Source organism: Rana temporaria, chromosome 13, assembly GCF_905171775.1.
Source record: "Rana temporaria chromosome 13, aRanTem1.1, whole genome shotgun sequence".
In the NCBI taxonomy this organism is placed as follows: Eukaryota; Metazoa; Chordata; class Amphibia; order Anura; family Ranidae; genus Rana; species Rana temporaria.
The window spans coordinates 17,451,094-17,472,391 of NC_053501.1; the positions used below are offsets into that span (position 1 = coordinate 17,451,094).

Sequence of the window (21,298 nt, forward strand, 5' to 3'; positions counted from 1 at the left end):
CCAGCAAGCTTGTTTACAATGACTAATTGCAGGGCCATCCTGAAGAGTTTCTAAATTTGTCTGGGCTTTGTCCATAAGAGAAAGGAAGGAGAGTTTCTCATGAGAGGAGAACAGAGAGCCAGTGGCCACCTCTTGAAGAATTCGCTCATTATTGCTCCAGGCTCATCCACACTAAACAGCTAGACATTTAACAAAATCAAGAACACTTCGTGATCATAACTTTTTCAGAAAATTTGAATCCAACACAAAAACCGGGGGGTAAATTTTACTGAAACCTGAAAGTGATTTAAACTTCAGCTGGAAAATGCAGCAAAACTCTAAATTCCATCCATTGATGTCGTCTGTTTAAAATTTGCTGCACATGAGGGGCCAGATTCGGATAGAGATACGACGGTGTATCTCCTGAGTCATAGAATCAGTTACGTATAGATATGCCTAAGATCCGACAGGTGTAAGTGTGTTACACCGTCGGATCTTAACTGCAATTTTAAAATGGCCGCTGGGGGCGCTCTCGCTGATTTACGCAGAGAATATGTAAATCAGCGAGATACACCAATTCACTAACGTACGCGGGCCCGACGCAGTCACTTTACGCCGTTTACATAAGGGTTTTCCCGGCGTATAGTTACCCCTGCTTCTATGAGGTGCAGCCAATGTTAAGTATGGCCGTCGTTCCCGCGTCCAATTTTTTTTTTTTACGTCGTTTGCGTACGTCGATTCACAAAAGCGCTGGACGCAAGTTACGCTCACGCCGAAACCAATGACGTCCTAGCGACGTCATTGGGAGCAATGCACGCCGGAAAAATTCGCGGACGGCGCATGCACGATTAAATCGGCTCGGGGACACGCCTGATTTAAATACTACACTCCCCCTAGCCGCGGAATTTGAATTTACGATCCGCCGCCGCAAGTTTTGAGGTAAGCGTTTTGTGAATTACCCACTTGCCTCAAAAACTAGCGGCGGTGGATCTTAAATCACATAGGTTACGCGGATCTAAAGATCCGCTAACCTATGTGAATCTGGCCCGAGGATACGACTCAATTGGCAAATTAAGTCCACCAAATCTAATATTTTGGGTTACTGTGATTGCGGGTGTGCTGAATCCAATGCCCAGAGGGGCATTTCACAGATGGCAAGGGGACAATTTGTTGCCTCATCACCACCCGTCAAATGACCTCTGAATATTGATCCACAGCAAATTGCGCTCAAGAAGGCTAATGCAAATGAGCCTTAAAGGCGGGGACCATTCATTACTGATATAGAGAGGTGGAAATAAATTACTGCAGGAAAATCTCATTATTGTGGGAGGGGCAGAGACAAAATATTGGGGGGGGGAATCTCACCAATGTGGGTGGGGCAGAAATAAAGTATTGTTTTAAATCTCACCATTGTGGGAGGGGCAGAGACAACATATTGAGGGAATCTCACCTTTGTGGGAGGGGCAGAGACAACATATTGGGTGAATCTCACCATTGTGGGAGGGGCAGAGACATAATATTGTGGAAATGTCATCATTGTGGGAGAGGCAGAGACACAATATTGGGGGGAATCTCACTGCCTGCCACTCTCTGGTAGGGGCCAGGGAAGATCCACAGACAGGGTCTTCAGAGAGGAAAACCAACTCCTCCTGTGCCACCAGGGGGCAATCAGAACCACTTTTGCTCAATCCTGAATAATTTTCCGAACTACCAGAGGTAGGAGGGGAAAAGGAGGGAAGGTGTAGACCAGAGCAAAATCCCACGGGAAGGACAGAGCATCCGTCCCCAAGGACCCATCTCTCTCTCCAGTGAGAAAAATACCGGCAGCTTTCTGTTGGGACTAGAGACAAAAAGATCCACTGCAGGAAGGCCCCATCTTAGCACAATCTCCTGGAACGTGCCTTGATGTAACTCCCAACCGCTGGAACTGATGCTCACATAGTCCGCCAGCATATTCTCTGAACCCCTGATGTGGACTTCTCTGATTGAGGTGACATTGATTTCTGCCCAGGACAGAATCTGACATCACGCCCGGGCCTCCGACGGCCATAGAGACCGGAAATCTCTATCCTCCCTATCCGGCAGTGGCCGATTCGTTCTCCGGGCCTCCGATGGCACGGGAGAGGCCAGAGAAGCACCAGACGGCGACGGGAAGGGGATGTCTATCCGCCTATAAGAACGATCAAGCTGCGGAACCGCGAAAATGATCATTTTTATGATGCGCAGAATCGCCACCTGAAGAGAAGGATATCTGAATGATATCTGAATGATGCCTGTAGCTGCAGGCATCATTCAGATATTCCCCACTAAAGTCCAGGATGTCATATGACCTCCTACCGTACGGAAGTGGTTAATAAATGGACACTTACCTACCCTGGAGTCCAGCGATGAGTCCGCAGCTGATGTTTCCATCAGCTGTCAGGTGCTCCGCCGCCATTGCGGTTATGGGAACCCGGCAGTGTAGCCTTCGGCTTCACGCCGGGAACCCTACTGCGCATGCACGAAGCCCCGCTCCTCTCTCCTATTGATCCGGCAGGCGAGGGAGGAGGAGAAAGCCCCACGGTGACGTCGCAGCTCCGCGGCAGGGACTCCCAGAAGTGGGAAAGTATACCTGTCAAAGACAGGTATCCTGTCCCCAAGGAAAGGTACCAATTGTGGCACCCGAAGGTGGGAGGAATAAGATGAGCGGAAGTTTGGGTGGAACTCCGCTTTAAGCATCATATTAAACAACAGTCCCTTAGAACATGGTATGAAGATAAAACATCATAAAATCAGCAGAGCTGAGAAAATAAAAACCCACACAAACTATGATGCATGCTGGGTGTCAAAGGATCATAAAATACTGGAGAAGAATTTGCATTCTTTGACATGGAAATTGCGCATGGGGCACAGGTGGACTTTCCAACTTGACAATGACCCAAAACATAAGGCCACGTCGACTCTTCAGTGTCTTCAGCAGAAAAAGATCTGGAGTGGTCATCACGGATCTCCTGACCGCAACATCATTCAACTACTTTGGGGAGATCACGCTAGACAACCAGAACATTTACACGACTCGGAAGATTCATCACAGAGAATTTTTTTTTAAATAAAATAAAAATCAAGGGCCTCATTCAAAACAGATTACAAGCGGTCATTGATGCTAAAGGGTGCTGGTCACTCCACGGCAGCAGCACCGTTTTGAGGTCTCACGCTGCTCTCTGCATTTTTTCATGAAGCCGTTCATCACAACAGACACAACCACGTTTTTAAAATAACTTTAATTAAAGGTTTTTGCAAAGGTAAAATATTAAAACATAAAAGATCAAATAAGTTGTCTAATCAGAGTCTAAAGCGTGGCATTTAAAAACATGAGACAACAAAAAAAAAAAAAAGCAACCTCCGTCTGCCATTGTACAGAATTTTACAGAGATAATAAATAGCTTTGCCCCCCCAATTCCACAGAACTGTATGTACAACAGCAGTTGACATTAGTAAATTAAAAAAAAAAAAAATCCCCCCCTCCCGTCAGTCCCCTATAAAAATCCAATCTAAGAACCTCCATGTCACACAGGAGCGGGCCAACGTACAAAGAAATTCACATTTAACAAACCTTAACCTGCGTCTTCTCAGCTCCCTGTCGATTGCGTTTTTTTTTTGGAAAGCAGAAGATCTGTATTTGAAGAGGGCCTCCAAAAACCACGTGAGAACAGGAAGATTAGGGCGTCTTGTGCAGGCGGAACCTGACGCGCCGAGCGCTCCCCCCTAAACCATGAGCCATGCCCGGCCTTAAAGTTCTGAAAGTCCATATAAAAACCAGACGGTAAGGTGAGCACTGGCCATTAGGGGGCAGCTCTGAGACCGCAACAATCCCCCCCCCCCCAACCAGCCAAAAATGGGGCTCCGCTTCTAATATGCGATATGAAAGCCGGGCTTTGGTCAACCGTAGCCTCCATCTCTTTAGCATAGGCACTAGTCACAAGGCAGTAAAATTTAGTTCCCCCCCCCCCTCGCATACATCTCCGCTAGCCCCCCCTCTGGTGATGTGTCATGTACAGGGCAGTAAAGCACTGCATAAGGCAACCACTGCTCGGCGAGCTCTGCTGCAACTTCCGCTAACCAGGAATGGCCCGTGGGGGGGGAGGGGTTGGGTATGCAAGGTTCCCGAAGGAAGTCACAGCAGTCTAGTCCCTTCCCTCACAGTGCAACCCAGATGACCTTCCCCAGGGGACTGCTACATCCACTGGAAGGCAAAGAGATCAGCCAACCCTGGAAACTACACACAGATGTCAGGACCGGAGAGGATGGGACACCTTGGAGAAGAACATATCAGCTTTGGGAGACAGGAAGGATAAAAGTGAACTGCTGGGAGACGAGGGAGGCCTGTACAATACATTGGGACACCAGTGACTGGCTGGGGAGAGAAGAATACTTCCAATAAAAGCACTTATAAAAGGTCTTTGGGGGCGGGGTTAGGGGTGGGAGATAAAAACCATGTGATCGGATCAGTCAAAATATACAGGACAGAGAGGATCAGGCAAAGAGAACAGTAAAAGAAACTTCTCGGAAAATGCTCAGGAGCCATAATTGTGAAGACCGAGGAAGGGGCGGGGACTGTAATGTATATGTAGGGGGTGGTGGGCAGCGATCCCGCACAGTCTCTTCCTGCAGTGCAGCCCGTCCACCAATCCCACAAGGACATGCCACTTCAGTTTCTTGTCATTGGTACCAGGGAAAGGGGCGTTTCCCACGCTGTCAGGATTGGTTTCAGTTTAACCAGTTTTCAGTCTCGTCACCCCACTCCAAAAAAAAAACTTCATTGGGATGGCTGTGGGGTGGGGGGGAGGTTTTCACCACTCCGCATCACCAATGGCTTTAGAGAAGACAAAATCACGACCGTTCAGGTTCATAATCCCATCCTTGAGGTGAAACTTCCACTTGTTTTTACTCCGGTGGATCTGGGGGAAAAAAAATAAACAGAATACAAATCAGAAACACATTTCACAGGTTTTGGTTAAAGCTGAAGTTTGCTTCCATTTTGCCTTCCTTGGTTCCTCATTCATCCACATGCCAATTAAATATTTAAATAAAAACTTTCATTTCATGATGTACCATATTTTAGATCCAGTGATGTCATCACCGAGTCTCACATCATGGCTGGTGGGTGGACCTGCAGGGTGCTGTACATACAATGCCTTGAAAAAAGTATTAACACTCCTTAAAATTTTCCAAATTTTGCAATAATCTTTTGAAAAACGTAAATGTATTTTTTTTGCCATTTTATGTGATAAACAAAGTGGCACATAATTGTGAAGTGGAAAGAAAACGATAAATGGTTTTCAAAAGTTTATACAAACAAAACATACATGTGAAAAGTGTGGCGTCTATTTGTACTTTACTCTGATACCCCCAACTAAAATGTAGTGGAGCCAATTGCCTTCGGGAGTCACCTAATTAGTAAATAGAGTCCACCTGTGTGCAATTTAATTTCAGTATAAATACAGGTGTTCTGTGAAGCCCTCGGAGGTTTGTTAGAGAACCTTAGTGAACAAACCGCATCATGAAGGTCAAGGAACACGCCAGATAGGTCAGGGATAAAGTTGGGGACAAAGTTGGAGAAGTGTAAAGCAGGGTTAGGTTATAAAAAAATATTCCAAGCTTTGAACATCTCACAAGCTCTGTTCAATCCATCCTCCGAAAATGGAAAGAGTATGGCACAACTGCAAACCTACCAAGACATGGCCGTCCACATAAACTGAGCATTCATCAGAAAAGCAGCCAAGAGGCCCCATAAAAACTCTGGAGGAGCTGCAGAGATCCACAGCTCAGGTGGGAGAATCTGTCCACAGGACAACTATTAGTCATGTACTCCACAAATCTGCCCTTTATGGAAGAGTGGCAAGAAGAAAGACATTGGTGAAAGAAAGCCATAAGAAGTCTTATTTGCAGTTTGCAAGAAGCCATGTGGGGTGAACAGCAAACATGTGGAAGAAGGTGCTCCGGTCAGATGAGACCAAAAATGTTGGCTTACAACAAAACGCTATGTGTGGGGGAAAACTAACACTGCACATCACCCTGAACACACCATCCCCACTGTGAAACATGGTGGTGGGAGCATCATGTTGTGGGGATGTTTTTCTTCAGCAGAGACAGGGAAGCTGGCCAGACTTGATGGGAAGATGGAAGCAGCCAAATACAGGACAATCTTAGAAGAAAACCTGTTGGAGTCTTCAAAAGACTTGACTGTGGCGGAGGTTCACCTTCCAGCAGGACAATGACCCTAAACATACAGCCAGAGCTACAATTGAATGGTTTAGATCAAAGCATATTTATGTGTTTATAATGGCCCAGTCAAAGTCCAGACCTAAATCTAATTGAGAATCTGTGACAAGACTTGAAAATTGCTGATCACAGACGCTCTCCATCCAATCTGACAGAGCTTGAGATATTTTGCAAAGAAGAATGGGCAGAAATGTCCCTCTCTAGATGTGCAAAGCTGGTAGAGACATCCCCAAAAAGACTTGCAGCTGTAATTGTAGAGAAAGGAGGTTCTACAGAGTATTGACACAGGGGGGGCTGAATACAAAAGGTACCCCACAATTTTCACCTATTTGTAAAAAAAAAAAAAAAAGAAAAGAAAATATTGAAAACCATTTATCATTTTCCTTCCACTTCACAATTATGTGTCACTTTGTGTTGGTCTATCACATAAAATCCCAATAAAATACATTTATGTTTTTGGTTGTAACATGACAAAATGTGGAAAATTTCAAGCGGTATGAATACTTTTTCAAGGCACTGTAGCTTCCTGAACACATCACAGCACCCGCCCTCAGTCCTGAGACAAACCGGTAGGTTGGCTCTTGGGAGGAGTTACGCAAATATGAAAATTCCTTGGAGGAGTGGGTTTTTCTAGGCAGACTACAACATCCCACATGCATACCTCACAACCGTCCCGGATTCCGCGGGATCCTCCCGCAATTCAAAGTGTGTCCCGGGGTCCCGCGGACTAGACAAGAATCCCGCAAAACAGGGCCCCGGGCGCGACATTTGGTGGGGCGACATTCCGTGCCTCCATGTTTGGTTTGGGTTTCCCGCCGCTAATGTTTGGTGTCTGGTGCCCTGTGATTGGGCGTATGGGGGTCATGTGTGGCGTGGGGCTGGCCTGTCTGCGATCGTCTCGAAGTCCAGTCCTCCGCACATGACCAATCACAGTGCGAGGTTAAATACGGAAGATGTAGGTGCAGTCATACACCATGGAGCGGGCTGCAGGCGGTGAGTCGGGACAGAGCTCCCAGCCCCCCCCCCCCCGCTCAACAACTTTGACCCCCCCAACTTTGATCCCCGGTCAACAAGATGTCCCGCATTGGATTATTTAAATGTTGGCAGGTATGCACATGAGATGCTGAGCCTCCATGATTGAAAGAACTGAAATCCAATGAATAAAAAGGGGCGGGCCAAGGACTGTCCGACTGGGGAGGAAAGAGCTAGATGTTACTGGACATCCTCCAGCCACAAAATGAGGTGGGCTCCGTCTTTGCTAGTTGCTACAGCTTTTAATGCAAATTGTGAGGAGCTCACAGCGTGCAGCAAAATCAGAGTAAGCCATTTCAGTCCAGGAGGGTGACTGAAGGGAAGGCTAGAGGTCAGATTTAGCTAAAGTCTAACTGGTTGCTCGGGGTTACAGCCCTGAGTGCGTCTTTGCTCTCTGGACCGCTTCACCGACAAGCAACGTGTGATCACAAGACGGTCACAGCTGACTGTTCCTGGAAGAGACACAAAAGACTACATCAGCCACTCTACCTGCAAAATGCAGAAAGGTGGGGGGGGGGGGGGGGGGGTTTGGTCAAGGTGGCCTCTATGGTAGAAGGTCAGCACGCCGCAGTGCGAATGGGCACAAATATTTTTATTTGCGATGTGGGCAACCCAACTAAAACGATTTACTCTACTCTGATTTCTAAGGTGGGAAATTTGAAACATAGGATGTAGTCGCAACCCAATCAGTAAAATCTCATAGAAGCTTTAACATTTTAAAGCGGATGTGCCATGGGGAAAAGATATTAAAAGCCAGCAGCTACAAATACTGCAGCTGCTGACTTTTAATATTAGGACACTTACCTGTCCTGGAGTCCAGCGCTGATCGCAGCAGAGCACGAGCGATCGCTTGTCTCTCTGCTGCTCCCCCCGCCATCCACGCTGAGGGAACCAGGAAGTGAAGCGCTGCGGCTTCACTGCCCGGTTCCCTACGGCGCATGCGCGAGTCGCGCTGCGCCCGCCGATTGGCTCACACACTGTGTGCTGGGAGCCGAGTGTTCCCAGCACACAACGGGCGACAGACGGGAAGTCAGAAAACCCCGTCTTTTGCCCGTAGCGTGTGGCCGGAAGTGGGTGCAAATACCTGTCTTTAGACAGGTATCTGCACCCCCCTCCCCCTGAAAGTGTCAAATGTGACACCGGAGGGGGGGAAGGTTCCGATCAGCGGGACTCCACTTTAGGGTGGAGAACCGCTTTAATGTAATTTCAAAAGAAAATGTTTAATCTTTATAAATCTGCAACTCTCATTAACCACTTCCAGACTGTCGCACGACTATATACGTTGGCACTTTGAAGAGGGATATCTCGGGAATGGCAGCAGCTGCCATAGCCGAGGTATCCATCTCTTCAGGCGGCGGTCCGGTTTACGATAATGGTGGTCTCTGCGGCGAAATTCACCGTTATTGGTGGCGGGAGAGGCCCCCCTCCTGCCGCTCTCCCACATCCTCTGCCACTTATCGGAGTCGTCGGTAGTGGCGGAAGCGATCGCGTCCTTCTCCTTCCTGGGTATGGATATGACTGAGTGCAAGATGGCCCCACCCATCTCCATAGCAGGGCGGAAGAGACGTCACTTTCACCCATAGCTCTTAAAAAAGGGACATTTTTTTTGTCTTTTTTTTATTGCATTTTAGTGTATTTTTTAACCCAGACCTCATATTTAAGAGGACCGATCATTCTTTTTTCTATTACAAGGGAGGTTTACATTCCTTGTAATAGGAATAAAAGTGAACCAAATGTATTTTTTTTTTTAAAACAGGGCAAAAATAAATTAAAATATTAAGTAAAATAAATAAGAAAAAAAAATAGCTTTTTAAAAGCACCCCGTCCTGACGAGCGCGCAGAAGCGAATGCATACGTGAGCAGCGCCCACATATAAAAACAGTGTTCAAACCACACATGTGAGGCATCATCGCGATCGTTAGAGCGAGAGCAATAATTCTAGCCCTAGACCTCCTCTGTAACTCCAAACATGCAACCTGTAGAATTTTTTAGAGAAAAAGGGAAACTGCTGCTCCAGGTGAGTGCACTCAGCAATCAGTGTCCTCTGAAGCGTGGGTGCAGGCAATGCACAAAGCATAGCTATGACTAAGCGCTGATACCCCAGTGCGAAATGCGTCAACTATCCACCCCACTGTCTGCTGTGACTTGTAGTGCCGTTTCCATTTTTTACTATTAAAAGCAACTTTAAGAATTTCGTGGAAGTGAGGCTGTCCAGTCTTTGTCTGTAGAATTTTTTAAACGTCGCCTATGGAGATTTTTAAGGGTAAAAGTTTGACGCCATTCCAAGCGTGACATGTTGGGTATCAATCTACTCTGCGTAATGTTATCTTTCACAATACAAAAAACAAAAAAAAATGGGCTAAATTTACTGTTGTCTTATTAAAGTAAAACAAGTTGTTTCTTCTTTTTTTTGTGGGGGGGGGGGAATCAAAGTGCGCTTGCAAGACCGCTGCGCAAATACGGTGTGACAAAAAGTATTGCAATGACCACCATTTTATTCTCTAGGTGTTAGAAAAAAAATAATGTTGAGGGGTTCTAAGTAATTTTCTAGCAAAAAATAAATAAATCGTTTTTAAACTTGTAAACACAGAGTCTGAAAAACAGGCTTGGTCCTTAAGTGGTTAAAATAATCCCTGGCGATCCTGCCATGAAGGTCCTTCAGGCATTTCCTGTAATAAGATGACAACTATGTCTCCTAAATTTGCTCCTGGCATTGTCAGACTGCCACACAGGCTTCCAATAGAGACAACACACATTAAGAGACAACGAGGGTCACGGGGTCAAATGTAACTAAAGCTATACTCTATTTCACAAAGTTTAATGTGATGATGGGTTTACCTTCTGATGGGTGAAGATGGCGAGTAGCCAACAGTGAATTAGCTGATCCAAGTCGGATCAATTCGTTAACCTCCAGCTGGAGATCACAATAGAAGATTTCCAGCTTCTCATTTTGTAGTTTAGAACGCCGTTTCAAATAAGAACTCTTCTGCCATCTGCTGGTGAAATGTTATAACTACCGGCGACACCAACATGACATAAAATCGCCATCTGCATCTAAGCAGCTTTTTTTATTATTATTATTATACAGGATTTATATAGCGCCAACTGTTTACGCAGCGCTTTTTTTTTTTTTCAAATATAATTAATTTTATATTGTACACACACACACACACACTTTTTTATATATAATATATATCTCCATCCAGTTGGCGCTAAATAAATCATTATATATATATTAGCTGAATACCCGGCATTGTCCGGTCTTCCTATCTTAACCTTTTGGGGAGGAAAATCATAGTAATATAAATATACCCATCTTTTATATAAGGGTGTAGGTAAGGGTTAATTTAACTGTCATATATTTTTATTTGGCATATAAGTAATATGTGTACCAGGTATTATTGAAATATCTCCAGGCGTACAGAAGTTATGTGGGAACATACATTTCCCATTGATTTGCATGGAACTTTAAACAAAAACCCCGACCCTCACAAATGGGGGTAGTTAAGGGATAAATTAACTATCCTATAGTTTAAGTGGACATATAAGTAACATGTGACCAAGTGTTATCGAAATATCTACAGCCGTTTGGAAGTTATGAAGTAACATGTATTTCCCATAGAGTTGAATGGGACTTTAAAGAAAAACCCCGACCATGGCAAATGGGGGTGGGTAAGGGTTAAACCACCTATCCTATGTTTGTTGCTGACATATAAGTAACATGTGTGCCAAGTTGTAAATATCTTTAGCCGTTTGGACGTGATGCTGGAACATACACATATATATATATATATATATATATATATAAAACTCAACGTGTGTATGTATGTATGTATGTATGTATGTATGTATGTGTGTGTGTGTGTGTGTGTATATATATATATATTATATATTCAGGTACTTCTTCAGACTGATCTAATCTATGATGGAGAGAACTGTCTGCTGTAGCAGCGTGGGCTTTTTCGCCGCCCCCCCCCCCCCCCCCCCCTTCTCTCTTCACACAGACACTCAGAACTGCTTGTCTGTAAACTCCCTATTGGAGGAGCCTGAGCCAATCATCAGGCAGCAGCAGTGAAGGAGGAGATAAAAAGCCAGAGAAACTAGGCCAGGGCCTCTTTTTGCCTGCACCCCATCAGGAGAGCAAGTTTGGAGTGGAGGAACTTGACTGGCCTGCACAGAGTCCTGACCTCAGCCCGATAGAACACCTTCGGGATGAAGCAGATTGGAGACTGCTGTCCAACATCAGTGCTTCTGGAAGAAATGGCCAAACATTCCCATAGACCCTCCTAAACCTTGTGGACAGCCTTCTCAGAAGAGTTGAAGCCGTTATAGCTGCAAAATGGTGGGCCAATTCAATATTAAACCCTACGGACTAAGACTGGGGTGCCATTAAAGTTCATGTGTGATTATAATGACATGTAATCACACACATAGGTTGGACTGGAGTATTTTTTCAACCTCACTTACTATGTAAAGACAGGTGTCCCAATACCTTTGACAATTGTGTGCATACACACACACACGTACGTAGAGAGGTCAGTTTAGGGATAAAATACTGAATTATACACCATGTAAAATTTCAGGTGGGGCAACAAAAATGTTGTTAATCTTCAAGTTTTGATTTCTTCCGGTAGATTACTCTTAGAATTGCTTTTATATTCTCCACAAACCTATCCCTGTCAGGCACTAAGGGGATAGTGGCAAACATTACATGCATGAGATAATACCCGACCGGCATCTTGTGCGCCATCTTTGCTGGGATCAGGCCGCCCGCCGCGGACCAGGACGGCCACCCACCCTCGCCGCGGACCAGGACGCCCACCCACCCTCGCCGCGGACCAGGACGCCCACCCACCCTCGCCGCGGACCAGGCCGCCCTCGCCGCGGACCAGGCCGCCCTCGCCGCGGACCAGGCCGCCCACCCACCCTCGCCACGGACCAGGCCATTTAGACCGATTTTGACTGTATAAAAGATAGACACAAACTTTGCTATGAGCAGCAATTGCAGTTTACAGAACCCCCATACTCCCTCCACCCACCTTGTCATATTGGCACACAACGACATTCTCTGTATCGAACAGCTCCTGACCCTCCTCATCACTGACGTCATCTTCACTGTTCAGGGGTTCCTGGGGAAGAACAGGGGAGAGTTTTAAATCAAAAAAAGGCTGAACAAAGTGCAAGGTATCTTAGTGACCAAGTTTTGTCTGAACTTAAAAAAAGAGAAAATATCCAGTGAGCGGCAGTTGTGTGGAGGAAAATGCCTTGGAGAGGTCAGAGGAGAATGAGCAGACTGGTTGGAGATGATGGAAAGACAACAGTAACTCAAATAACCACTCGTTACTACCAAGGTATGCAGAATACCATCTCTGAATGCACAACACATGGAACCTTGAAGCAGATGGGCTACAGCAGCAGAAGACCACACCGGGTGTCACTCCGGTCGGCTAAGAACAGGAAACCGAGGCTACAATTCTCACAGAATCACCAAAATTGGACAATAGAACATTGGAAAAACAATGTCTGGTCTGACGAGTCTGGATTTCAGCTGCGACATTCAGATGGTCGGGTCAGAATTTGGTGTAAACCTGAAAGCTTGGATCCATCCTGCCTTGTATCACCGGTTCAGGATGGTGGTGTAATGGATCTTTTCTTGGCACACTTTAGGTCCCTTACTACCAATAGATCATCGTTTAATCACCGCGGCCTACCTGAGTATTGTTGCTGACCATGTCCATCCCTTTAATGATTAACTACTTGCCGACCAGCCGCCGTCATTTTACGGCGGCAGGTTGGCTCCCCTGCGCAAGAGCCCGTAGCTATGTGTCAGCTCTCACACAGGCCACTAGGGGCGCGTGCGCGTCCCCCGTTCGCCCCCGACTCCCGTGCCCGGCGGGCACGATCGCCGCCGGGCACACGCGTTCGCTCGTTATAGAGCGGGGACCGGGAGCTGTGTGTGTAAACACACAGCTCCCGGTCCTGTCAGGGAGAGAAATGCTGATCGTCTGTTCATACAATGTATGAACAGAAGATCGGTCATTTCCCCTAGTGAGGCCACTCCCCCTACAGTTAGAACACACCCAGGGAGCATACTTAACCCCTTCACTGCCAGTGGCATTTTTATAGTAATCCAGTGCATTTTTATAGCACTGCTCGCTATAAAAAGGACAATGGTCCCAAAAATTGGTCAAAAGTGTCCAAAGTGTCCACCATGTCACAGTACCGGAAAAAAAAAAACGCTGATCGCCGCCATTACTAGTAAAAAAAATATATATATATATATATATATATATTAATAAAAGTGCCATAAAAATACCCCCTATTTTGTAAACGCTATAACTTTTGCGCAAACCAATCAATAAACACTTCTACATATTTTTCCTAAAAAAAAAAAAAAAAAAAAAAAAATCGCAATAATACGTATCGTCCTAAACTGAGGAAATTATATATATATATATATAATATATTTTCCTCAGTTTAGGATATATATAATATTTTTATTTAGAAACTGTATTTCTATGTACATGTCTACCATATATATATATGTTTTGTGTCTGTCTTAATTATCTTGTTTGATGAACAGGAAAATGTTGCTTTACTTTTTATATATATAATATTTTTTTTTTTGGGGGGGGATATTATAGCAAAAAGTAAAACATTAATTTTTTTTAAAAATTGTCGCTCTATTTTTGTTTATTGCGCAAAAACTAAAAACCGCAGAGGTGATCAAATACCACCAAAAGAAAGCTCTATTTATGGGGAAAAAAAGGACGCCAATTTTCTTTGGGAGCCACGTCGCACGACCGCGCAATTGTCAGTTAAAGCGACGCAGTGCCGAATCGCAAAAAGTGCTCTGGTCTTTGACCAGCAATATGGTCCGGGTGTTTATTGGTTAAAGTGTCCCTATCTTCTGATGGCTCCTTCCAGCAGGATAATGCACCATTTCACAAAGCTCCAGTCATCTCACCACTGGACAATGAGGTCACTGTACTCCAATGGCCTCTCCACACTCACCACATCTCATCCAATAGAGCACATTTAGGATGTGGTGAAACAGGAGATTCCCATCATGGATGTGTAGCCGACAAACCAGCAGCAACTGCGTGATGCCATAATGTCACCATGGAGAGAAATCTGAGGAATGTTTCCATCACCTTGGTTAATCTATGCCACGAAAAATGAAGGCAAAAGGGGGTCCAACCCGATAGTAGCAAGGTGTACCCAATATAGTGGCCAGTGAGTGTAAATATGAGCCTGAAATTCTTATATTTAGGCAAGATCACTCAAACTGGGACTACAAAGGCATGTTTGCCATCACGTGTCCAGCTTCATATAAGTATATCAATGTACAGATTGTAGTACAACCTCTGCAAATATGGTAAAGGAACCCCCATATTATTTATAGCTTTTCCTCCATTGGATATGATTACCCTCTCTCTATTTCCAAGTATAATGGGACAAAGCCTGGCCATTTCTTTATCAGATGTTGGGGTTCTTACCTCTTCCACTTGTCCATCTTCTCCATCCTTTTCCTTATCCTCCTCCTCTTCATCATCATAGTCCTCATCCTCGTCTTCATCCTCCTCCGACGAGGTGTCCCCGGCCCCATCCACCTGCAGGACGAGAGGAGCCTGCTGTTGCCCTTGCTGGGGCTGTTGGGCATTGGCTACAGAAAGTTGCCCCTGGCTAGGGGCTTGCGGGGCCGACACAGTGGTTGGGATGACCTGGGTCTTGTTCCCGGTGAAGAGAATCTGCTGTGGCTGGATAATGACCCCCGTCTGCTGAGGCATGCCACCTGGAAGGGGTGCCAAGACCTGCAGGAGGACAGGATGGTTAATGTTACAACAAACAACAAACTGAAATACTTGTGAAAAATTATATACAATATAAAAATATATATATATATATATATATATATATATATATATATATATATATAATAAAAAAAAATATATATAATATATATATATATATTTATATTATTAATAATAGCTTTTTTGTGATGATCCAATAAAAAATGTGTAGGAGATTTGCCCCTGTTATTGAACGTGCACAAATCCTAAATTTGTGAATAGGTACCTCCACCAGCCACCATTAAGTGAAATGGCCGCTCACCTTCAGGAATGACCAGAACAGTCAAACAGCACCTTGTTGCTTACAAGAAGGTCTTCAGGTTCTGTGTGTTCCTGCCTGATACGATCCGTCTAACCTGCGGTCCCCCCTTTTAGGACAATCTGGATCCCCTCCTCACGCCTCCCGTTTGTCTCAGGAGATACAAGGAAGAGTTCATAGCGCAATATTGCTACAACCATCCATTATTTTAAGAATAAGGCCCCTGTCACACGATCGGACCGTTCAGGTCCGCCTGTCAGTTTTGACGGCTCCATGCAGTCCTATGTCCGCTGACATCGGGCCCGATCCGATGAAAAAAAAAAAAAAAGAAGAACGGATGCCGATTCGTCCCTATCCGTCCATGGCGGATCGGATGAGATCTGATGAAAACGGACATGCTGTGCGTTTTCATCAGATCTCCCCCCCATAGGAGACAGCGGCGCTGTACAGTCCCCTCCCCGCTCAGTGAGCAGAGGGACTTGTCATCCGCCGGCTCAGCGGAGAGATCTCCCGGTGAGCTGGCAAACTCCGTAGCGACAGAGTCCGCCAGTGTGGAAGAGAGCTAAAATGTATTACACTCATATTTACAATATTTCAACAGTGCATTAAAGCATTAGTAACTCGGCTGATCACCTCCTCGCCACACTTCCGGGTATCGGAGACACCGGAAATTATCTAACTGGCGCCACCCGATGCGTTGCGTCACTTGTCACATGGCTTCTTTAGGAATCCGGTTGTCTCAGATACCAGAAAGATGTTGTAAATGTGAGTGTATACATTTTATTCTTAAACTAGTAAAATGTATGGTTTTAGCGCAATATTGCTATGAACTCTTCCTTATATATCCAGAGACAAACGGGAGGCGTGAGAAGTGGATTGAGATCGTCCCAACAGGGGGACCGCTGTGAGAAAAGTGGATTGAGATCGTCCCAACAGGGGGACTACTGCCTGTGAGAAAAGTGGATTGAGATATTCCCAACAGGGGGACTACTGCCTGTGAGAAAAGTGGATTGAGATATTCCCAACAGGGGGACTACTGCCTGTGAGAAAAGTGGATTGAGATATTCCCAACAGGGGGACGACTGCCTGTGAGAGAAGTGGATTGAGATATTCCCAACAGGGGGACTACTGCCTGTGAGAAAAGTGGATTGAGATATTCCCAACAGGGGGACTACTGCCTGTGAGAAAAGTGGATTGAGATATTCCCAACAGGGGGACTACTGCCTGTGAGAAAAGTGGATTGAGATATTCCCAACAGGGGGACTGCCTGTGAGAAAAGTGGATTGAGATATTCCCAACAGGGGGACTACTGCCTGTGAGAAAAGTGGATTGAGATATTCCCAACAGGGGGACTACTGCCTGTGAGAGAAGTGGATTGAGATATTCCCAAAAGGGGGACTACTGCCTGTGAGAGAAGTGGGTTGAGATATTCCCAACAGGGGGACTGCCTGTGAGAGAAGTGGATTGAGATATTCCCAACAGGGGGACCTCTGGTTAGAGAAGTGGATTGAGATATTCCCAACAGGGGGATCTCTGGTGAGAGAAGTGGGTTGAGATATTCCCAACAGGGGGACTGCCTGTGAGAGAAGTGGATTGAGTTAGTCCCAACAGGGGGACCACCGGTGAGAGAAGTGGATTGAGATAGTCCCAACAGGGGGACTGCTGGTGAGAGAAGTGGATTGAGATAGTCCCAACAGGGGGGGCCACTGATGAGACGGATCGTATCAGGCCGGACCACACAGAACCTGAAGACCTTATTGTATGCAAAAAAGGTGCAGTTTGACCATTTTCACTTAATAACAGGTGAAGGGACCTATTCAGGAATTTAGGATTTGGGCACGTTCAATAACATTCATCCCGTGGATGAAATACTCACAATTTTTTTTATTGGATCACAAAAAAAGTTTTATTTCTTCTTTGGACATTTTTTGATGGTTGTTGTTTTTTGAATGAGGCATACTGGATATGGGCATCTTTTAGTTTGGTAGATTACTGCTTCATTGAGTATTTCTTCTATATTCATATGTCATTGGGTTTCCCTTTATAGGTCACAAGGATTTTGAATAAGCGCACCATTTATCTATCTTGATAAATTATAAATATCTTACTTGGTTTGTAGTGTTTGGAGTTCTCTAACTTATTATTGAACAGCTGTAATCATTAGTGAAGTACATTTACTTTATTTCGTCATTTACATTATTGACCTACATAAGTACTTTTACACAGATTTGTGAGCAATACTTGCTGCCTCCCTGGAGTGCATTCTCCATATATTGCTACAGAAGTCCACTAGAGGGCCAGTGACAACACTACACAGGTGTCACCGTCACCCAGAGAGCTCTCCACAGTCAGTCATAGGGGGACAGCAAACATAACTCACAGCAGAGCTCTGGATGTCAGACGGGAGGACCCCAAAAAAAGCTCAATGGGGGACCAAAGGCAAAACAGATTTGTTTGGACATGCTATAATTTAGAGGGAAGGGAAAATCATTTGCGGCAAAAGAACACACACACACACACACACACACACACACACACACACACACACGCGCGACCTATCAACCTATTAGAAACAAAATGATCTTTCATATCACTTAGAACAGACTGCTAGTAATATAAAACTGCCAAAAGGGGAGTCAGGCCCTCCAAACTGGAAGACGTATATACACAGAAATACATGGGATATCAGGACGTCACCTGCTGTATGACTGGAGCTTGTACCCCTCCAGGCTGCATCTGCGGGATCATTTGCTGCTGTAGGACCATGGGCTGCTGGGGCTGTAGAATATACTGTGCGCCATTAGCTGCTCTCACCACTTGTAGCAGCTGACCTGTGAAGAGGGAGACAAGAGAGATCATTGGACAGGATTAAACAATACACAATGAGTCGTTTCAGGTGGCAAGTTCCGTGTCTGGGGGGGGGGGGGTAGGACCCTGGAAGACCGTCTGCTGAGAGCAGCATAGGAGCTCAGGGTGAGACCGCAGTGAAGAGTAGAATTGCTGGAGAAGTTACATGTTAAAGAGGCCTTCCCACCACTAGGTGCTGGATACAAACACACCATAGGCCAGTGTCCACACGTGGCAAGATCTCTGTCTGGGAGACTGATGGCCAAGAACAGGACAGGAGCTGGGGGTGAGGAATGCTGCAGTGCTGAATAAATGCAGCAGAAGTCACATTAAAAAAAGAGGACCTTCCTTGGACACACAAGCCAGTAACCATGCATGGCAAGTTCCCCGTCTAGAGGTAGGATCTTCAATCCATCACCCCTTAGACACACACACACAGGCCAGTGACCACATGTGGCAAGTTCCCTGTCTAGGGGTAGGCCCCCAGAAAACTAATGGCTGAGAGCAGTACAGGAGCTTGGGAAGAAGAAGACTGCAGAGCTGTGTACAATGTTGGAGTAGCCACCTGTTAATGAGAACCCTCCACCACCAGCCATTGGATACACACACCACAGGCAAAAGACCACACGTGGCAAGCTACCCATCTAGAGGTAGGCTCAGGAGTTCAAGGGGAGGAAGACTGCAGAGCCCAGTATAATGCTGGAAAAGCCACATGTTAAAAGGGACCTTGCTTGTACATACATATAGGCCAATGACCACAAATAGCAAGGGGGTAGGAGCTTCCAGTCACCACCTCCTAGGCCAGTGATTGTGAACATTGGCACTCCAGATGATTTGGAACCACATTTCCCATGATGCTCAACTATACTGCAGAGTGCATGAGCATCATGGGAACTGTAGTTCCATAACATCTGGGGTGTCAAGGTTCACCATCACTGTCCTAGACGCACACACACAGGCCAGTGATCACATGCAGCAAGCTTCTTGTCTGGGGCGAGGCCCCCAGAAGACTGATGGCCAAAGAAGACTGCAGAGCCGAGTACAATGATGGAAAAGTCAAATGTTAAAAGACGACTTACCAACACCCCTTGGACAATCATGGAAGTCACATGTTAACCATCATTCCGTGGACACACACACACACCATATAGGCCAGTGACTACCAGTCAGCCTATTAATAACCAGAACAGTGATAATGGCACATTGACTTCTAAGCACTCCACTACTATGTCCAACCTTTACTCCAGGATTGTCAACTTATATATATTGCAAACACAAATCTTCCCCTAAAGGCCACGCTATGCTTACCAGAATTGGTGATGAGCTGCTGAACAGGTGTCACGCCGGCAGGTAGCGCCAGGGTGGCCGCTGTAGCTGCTGCACTCTGCAAGAGATAGAGAATAGAATTTAAGTGAAAGTCTTGTCTGATTTTTTTCATATCCTGGACATGAGTGTGCAAAGCGGTGGAGCATTTGGATCATACCATTCCTTGGGAAGTCATGTGCTGGATCAGCTTGGAATCGTTGCTTGGAATCAGAACTTGCTGTTGAGAAGCTGAAAACAGAACAGAGATTTTAACAGACCAGGCAAAGCCATTATTCTACAACAAAATATGCAGATCCAACCTGAAATCTAGGCAACCCACTGAGCAGAACACTGGGCAGCCATATTGTTAAAGCGTTCATGTCAAGCTAGAAAACAGGGGAGCGGTCACTGACAACTAGTTTTTAAAGATGCATGTGCCGCCACCCGACGTTGCTGCTTTAAAAGTCTTATATTAGTACTTTTAGAAAAACAATAAGTCAGCAAAAGAGCAAACTGTACATAAAGAAGGAGAGCACCACAAGTTCATACCAAGCGCAGTTTATCTCGACAACATGTGAGATATATCAAACAGGTTTTGTGTGTGTCAGAACTCCCTTTTATCAGGACTTAGGTGCTGGCATCGACAAGGGTATGCTGGGCAGCAATTGCTTATAACTTGGAATTAGGTCAGACTGGTGATCTGCAATCCAATTCCACAACTGCTATCCATTAACATTGCAAGCACTTAGGCCCAGATGAAGAGGGAGTTATGAGCACTTTAAAAACGCTTTGGAAGTATCCTTAAACCTGTTCATATAAACCAGGGATCCTCAAACTACGGCCCTCCAGCTGTTGTAGAACTACACATCCCATTAGGCATTGTAACACACTGACATTCACAGTCATGACTAGGCATGATGGGAATTGTAGTTCCTGAACAACTGGAGGGCCGTAGTTTGAAGACCCATGATATAAACCTTTAGTGGACTTTGTATACACTAGTGGTGCTCCAATCCTGGCTCTACCGTTTGACCATTCCAGGGCCCCTTTTTTTTAGTTTTTAGTTTTGGAGTGCAGAGAGATTAGAACATGTCAGGTTTTATTGCTGTCTGTGCCCCCAATAAGGAAATACCGGCATCAAAAGGTCAGAAAGGAGAAACCCTTCTGTGTGCAGCCCCCCCCCCTATACTTACCTGAGCCCCATCTCGAACAAAGCGATGTGCACGAGAGCCGTCTTGAGTCTCGCTCTCCTCTTTGGCTCACACAGAAGAGGGAGCCATTGGCTCCTGCTATCAATCACAGCCAGTGAGCCAATGAAGAGAATGGGGGCGGGGCCGAGTCATGCTCTTTGTATGAATGGACAATGTCCATTTACGGGAGCGCAGCTCGGGTTCAGGGCCAGATTTGCTCTCCCTGCCGCCCCAAGGCCAGGTTCCACAATGCACCCCCTCCCCGCCAACCCAATCCCCCCCCCAATCAACGGAGAATGGCAACCGGAGGGGACAGGGGCGGCACGGTTAGTTCAAATATTCTTTTTTTTTTTACTTTATCACTTTTTTTTTGTATTTGTAGCTTGTCGCTTACTTTTTTTTATTTTTGTGTAATTTTCTTATTCTTTACTTTTTAATTACTTTTTTAATTTAATTATTATTATTTTTTATAAAAAAAAATTCACTTAACTTTATTGCTGTCACACAGGAGAAAACAATTCCCTGTGTGATAGCAATTGGAGGTGACAGGTTCTCTTTATTGACCCTGTCAC

General features: G+C 45.5%; 1 protein-coding gene across 2 annotated transcripts in view; it reads right to left on the minus strand.

Annotated features, from left to right (window-relative positions):
• Positions 1-3,220: 3,220 nt before the first annotated feature.
• GTF2A1 (general transcription factor IIA subunit 1) overlaps positions 3,221-21,298 on the minus strand; it is a 40,884-nt gene continuing 22,806 nt past the window's right edge. For both annotated transcript variants that reach the window (XM_040332166.1, XM_040332167.1), the window contains 6 exons: positions 19,715-19,785; positions 19,540-19,615; positions 18,082-18,215; positions 14,772-15,086; positions 12,312-12,401; positions 3,221-4,916 (listed from right to left, as the gene is read on the minus strand). In XM_040332166.1, coding sequence (XP_040188100.1) covers positions 4,809-4,916; positions 12,312-12,401; positions 14,772-15,086; positions 18,082-18,215; positions 19,540-19,615; positions 19,715-19,785 — 794 coding nt within the window. In that variant the 3' untranslated portion in view covers positions 3,221-4,808. The remainder of the gene's footprint in view (positions 4,917-12,311; positions 12,402-14,771; positions 15,087-18,081; positions 18,216-19,539; positions 19,616-19,714; positions 19,786-21,298) is intronic.